At 45.9% G+C, this 4,915-nt stretch overlaps 1 protein-coding gene across 1 annotated transcript; it reads left to right on the top strand.

Annotated features, from left to right (window-relative positions):
• Positions 1-83: 83 nt before the first annotated feature.
• On the top strand, positions 84-4,709 carry LOC119352393 (proline-rich receptor-like protein kinase PERK2). Its single transcript, XM_037619048.1, has 3 exons — positions 84-194; positions 3,586-4,130; positions 4,234-4,709. Exons 1-3 carry the CDS (start codon positions 84-86, stop codon positions 4,283-4,285), a joined length of 708 nt encoding a protein of 235 aa, XP_037474945.1. The 3' UTR covers positions 4,286-4,709.
• Positions 4,710-4,915: the final 206 nt, after the last annotated feature.

Here is a 4,915-nt window from a genome sequence, read left to right as displayed (position 1 = left end):
GCCGACCTCCTTTGTCGGTCAGTCGTGCCCAACGCCCTCCTCCTCCTTTCTCTCTTCCTCTCTTCGTCCCCGTGCAGGACGCCATGGCCATGGACCAAAGCTCCGCCGGACCTTCCATCGCGACTGCCAATCTTCCTCCTGACCAGATCACCGTCGCAACTGCTGCGGTCCAGGCTGGCCGCCGTCTTTTGCGGGTTCGTGGCCACGTGTTCCTACTAAACCGTGGCCGCCACTTCCTGCTAGATTAGCGGACAGGGAGAAGAAGGAAGAAGTTGCAGTAATCAGAAGTGGCGAACCAGGGAGGGGACACAGTATGAATCGTGAGATAAACTTCGACTGAAAAAACATGATTCTAAGGTTAGCCCCTTTTCTTCGCTAATGTCTGATCCTTTCTCCTCTGCCCCTAGATTTTTTTTCTGGTATGTTATGTACTCTAGAACACCTATGCTAGGCTACGTATTTTTTTTCTGCGACAAATCATGGATTAAGCTCTGCGGCAAGTTGTGTTCACAACTTTTAATCTAACTGTGTTCTTACATAAGAGCAAATTTTCCCAACAAACGGCAGAACAGAGGCCCCTCTTTCAACTTGCCGCAGATTGGTTATCCCATAACCAGATGTCAGAGGGAGAAATTCAGCTCCATAACCTCCATATAAATACCATCATCCTTGTTCCCTCCTTCCCACTTCTGTTACATGTTTACTTTTCTGTGTTGGCATGTCCTACAAATGCTGCACTTTTTTTGCCCTTCTCAGTAAATTGTTAGAAACCTAGACTCATGCGCAAAGGAATTATTTGATTCAGTGCTTTGTCAGATAAAAAACAGAATCTTTCTAAGTAGCACATGTCCTATTTTGCAGGTGATATATACTCGAGGGCATGAAGACGAGTATTTAATAATACTCCAGGTGAGATATATGCAGGTGTTATGAATTGTGGTTTCGAGGAAAACAATGATGGAACTCAATATGCAGCCGCTAAGTTTGTTTCTGAAGCTTGATCAACATCTTTTATCGAGCAGTGCTATACACACGATCGTGTGCAGACGATGTGTGCACGACAAGGCAATCAGCTCCGTCCATTGCATGGCAACAGCAGGCAGCAGGCCGCTAGATGTGTATCGTGCAGTGGTCGTGCACACATTTGTCGTCTGTGAAGCAGTTCCGTCTTTTATTAGCTGTTAATTAGTACTAGGATTCATATGCATGTCTACTATTTTTCAGGAAACTCAAGACATGATGGTTCTGTTTTGGACGGAAAAGAAAAGTAGGACCACTGTGTTAACCCAATGCTTAGGTGATTAACTGCAGATCAAACAATTTTTATCACCTGTTTACGCAGTATGGAAGTGCACATTGTTATTGGTGAGTGACCTTCTTGGCATATGCAGATTTTCTGCATTCTGAATTTTTAGCCCTTGTGATTCTTGTAGGTTATGCTTTATTCAGGCGTATCACTTGTACTTCCATTGCTCTACATTTTACTTAAATCACATATTTGACACCTTGTACAATCTGCAGTTAATTACAAAATCCCCAGAGTCGCAAAGGTGTTCTAGACTATTTCATTAGTCCATTTAGAGCATGTCAAATGGAGCATCTTATTTAGGGATAAAATCAACTTTCCTCTGAAGTCTGTTGCTAGTACCACTCTTTTATATGGTGGTCTGAACTAGTCACGCTCTTGTGATAGATTACTACATCTAGCTGAAGTTAATAGCGCAAGGTGCTTGCTTAAGCTGCCAGCATGTAAGAAATACTAACATATTTGTTACCATTGTAATATGATATCTCAATTAGGGTGCGCGTGTGCGTATGCGTGTGCCCTTGTAGCTGGTCTATTTGCAAATGGAACTGCTCCAAAAAATTCAATTAGAGCTAGCTGATAGTGACAGATAACTACATCTATGTGAACCTGCATTGTCCTACAATCATACATACTTTGAGCTAGCTGATAGTGACAGAGTACTACATCTATGTGAACCCGTATTATCCTGTTATGCTTCTCTTGACCCTCTTTGCTTTGCATTTCAAAAATTGACCCTGAATTTCTAAAAACATGCTTTCCTACTGGTAAACTGGTAAGCTACATATGTAGTGTACTGGAATGGATAGCAATTAGGATAGCAAAAGTGGGGAATCGGGAGTACCTCAAATCGGAAATAAGCACAACAGAGTGTCGAAGTGGGGAATAAACAACCAACGTCGGCTTGCAGTTGCAGGGGCACCAGCCGCCGCGGCACTGCTGCCGCTGCACCTGGGCAGCATGCAGCGCAGCCGCGCAGGGTGGTGGGAGCCGCCGACGAGCGGAGTCTCCGAGCGCCCGGCGAGCTAGACGGAGAGGAAGGACGCGCAATTGCCACGGCAGATGATCCAGTGGAGATGAGTCTCATGCCTCTGCGCCCGCCTCCGTCATCACCTAGCACTGGGTCGGCCCGCGAGCATGCCGAGCTCGAGCGGATCCTCGGGCACTTCAGCGACCAATTCGACGAGGAGGAGCTGAGAAGAGCAGGGGAGTGCGAGACCTCGCGCCGGCGATGGGGACAAAGGGAAGAGGCGGCCTGATGAGGTAGAGAGATAGAGAGAGAGCTATGGCCACCATGAAATGGGGAGCGGTGGTGAGAGAGCTGTTGCCACAATGATGAAGCGTCAGGCGTGGAGAACTGAGATGGAGCATCGAGTGTGTCTCATTTGTTTTTATTTTTTCTTGATCGACAGCCCTTTTGGTCAAGTAACAAGTACTGCACGCATTAGTTGTAAAAAAGAACAAATATATACGCACATACACTTAAAAAATACACGCGTTGGAAAATTTATTTTTTTTGAACACAGTACAGACGCAACCACTCATATATACGCACATACACTCACCTTATGAACTACACACACCCTACCCCTATGAGCACCTCCAAGAGACTGAGCCGACATTTCGTATTGAGATTTTACAAAGTCACCGATGGAAACGTCTACTCCCACTGAACGCGCATCGTCGAAAATCCTGAAATAAATTTAGGATAAATGTAAGGATCGGGACTTGAACCTTGGTGTGCTGGGGATACCATTGTCCACCTAACTATTCAACCATCCAATAAATTCATTTTTCTATGGATGCCTTTTGGTCATTTTCAATCTGGCGTGTTCGGTTTGACTCTTTTTGTGGGTAGAACTTGTATTACTGTAGAAGTTCAAAATTACAATCCTCCTTACATAAATCAGTAACCTCTCTAAGTTCGGAGGCCGACCAAACGACATTTCTACTTGCAGTTCTTGCAAATTTAGCAAAAAAAAACACTAACCACATTCTGAGTTCGATTGAGATGAGTAATATGAGTCAGATGAAAAGACCTCAAATGCTTGATCTCCGCTACCAAAGACTCATAGGCTCGGTAAAAAGGATTGGCTAGAAAGTAAGATTTAAAATAGATGTTTTTATTATAGATTATACGTGCATTGTACGTGCATATTTACTAGTGATAAAAGAAAATCTGCATTGCGCGTACATTTCTTACTTTTCTACATAATTAGCCGGCAAACCAATCCCGAAAAACATGTCGCGAGGACATTTTTACAAAAAAAAACCTCTAGCTTCTCCCGACCAAACCTGCGCTCCTTGTCGTCCTCCTCCGACAGAAGCAGCAGCTGCGCTGCTCTCCGCCGCCGCAGCTTCCCTGCTCCCCGCCGCCGCAGCTGCCCTACTCCCCGCCGCCGCAGCCCCCCTGCTCCCCCGCTCTCCCGCCGCAGCTGCCTCCTGCTCCGCTGCCGCAGTTGCCGCCCGCCTGCCTCCCCAAGCTCCCCTCTTCCTCAAAAAGATCTTCAATTTCCCCAGCTACCGCCACGCTCTGCTCCGGCTGCGCCGGAACTGCCGTCGGAGAGCCCGGAGGCGCCGGATCTGGACCACCAACAACAACGTCAAGGCCGATGAGCAGCCAGGTGTCGTCCTCGCCGTCGACGACGACGGTGTCGTCGACGCCACGGAGCGAGGGCGAGATCCTCCAGTCGGCCAACGTCAAGAGTTTCGCCTTCACGGAGCTGATTTTCAGCTGGCTGCTGCTGCTGCTGCCCCCGGTAGCGCCGGCACCGTGCTGCCGCGTCCGGCACTCGCACCGGCGGCCGGCGGGGCACGCCTTCAAGTACGCCGTGCGCTACGTCCTCGTGGACCTCGACCACCTCGTTGTTGTTGTTGTAAATTTTCCTCATTTGCGCTGAAGTGAGTCAGTTCTTTGTTTGATGAAGGCGTCTACTGACGGTACCCAAGAGCGTGGGGTACAATCAGAGAACAAGATGAATAATCAGCTACTGCTATGACGCAGCGGTGCAAGAACAAGATGAACACCTCAACATGTGCATTGCTGGTTAGTGTTTACATCTCCATCTTCTCTGTTACTCAAATGTTCTGAACTTTCTGAATCTCTGAACCACTTTACTGAATGTGAGTAAAATCTGTTCATTTTCTGAACCACTTCACTGAATGTGTGTAAAATCTATTCATTTTCTGGTTGGAATATTTGGACTAGTTCTGCTAGTTTAGAGTTTGGAGTATTTGCACAGTTAACTGAACAATTTTGCACAGATAACTGAACGGTTTTGCAAGCATTCGATCTATGAACAATTTTGTTTTCTGTAAGATTTATACTGTCTCTAAATTCAGTCATGAACTATGAACTCTGAAATTAGTACTGTCCCAATAGCATTTTAAATATTTAAGTTAGGACTGCACTTTTAAAGTTCAAGATACTCCTGTAAATTAAACCTCAACTTGCAGAGTTGTTGTTTTTAGTTAACTGAAATTATAGTGACTACTCCTACTTTTTCCTTCTCCTCTGTTCTGAAACTTCAGCTATCATATCTACAGTACCTAGCTACTGTCAGAACAGAACACTGTATATCTATAGCTTCATTTTAGAAATTTAATGAG

This window comes from Triticum dicoccoides, chromosome 1A, assembly GCF_002162155.2.
Source record: "Triticum dicoccoides isolate Atlit2015 ecotype Zavitan chromosome 1A, WEW_v2.0, whole genome shotgun sequence".
In the NCBI taxonomy this organism is placed as follows: Eukaryota; Viridiplantae; Streptophyta; class Magnoliopsida; order Poales; family Poaceae; genus Triticum; species Triticum dicoccoides.
The sequence above is the reverse complement of the archived record's forward strand: the minus strand, read 5'-3'. Positions and strand labels throughout refer to the sequence as shown.

Bases quoted from the DNA above. Each gene is read 5' to 3' on its own strand.
- LOC119352393 (XM_037619048.1), top strand. From the start codon at position 84: ATGGCCATGGACCAAAGCTCCGCCGGACCTTCCATCGCGACTGCCAAT. The intron at 195-3,585 runs GTTCGTGGCCAC...AAAAACCTCTAG, and splicing joins CTGGCCGCCGTCTTTTGCGG to CTTCTCCCGACCAAACCTGC. The intron at 4,131-4,233 runs GTACGCCGTGCG...TGTTTGATGAAG, and splicing joins CCGGCGGGGCACGCCTTCAA to GCGTCTACTGACGGTACCCA.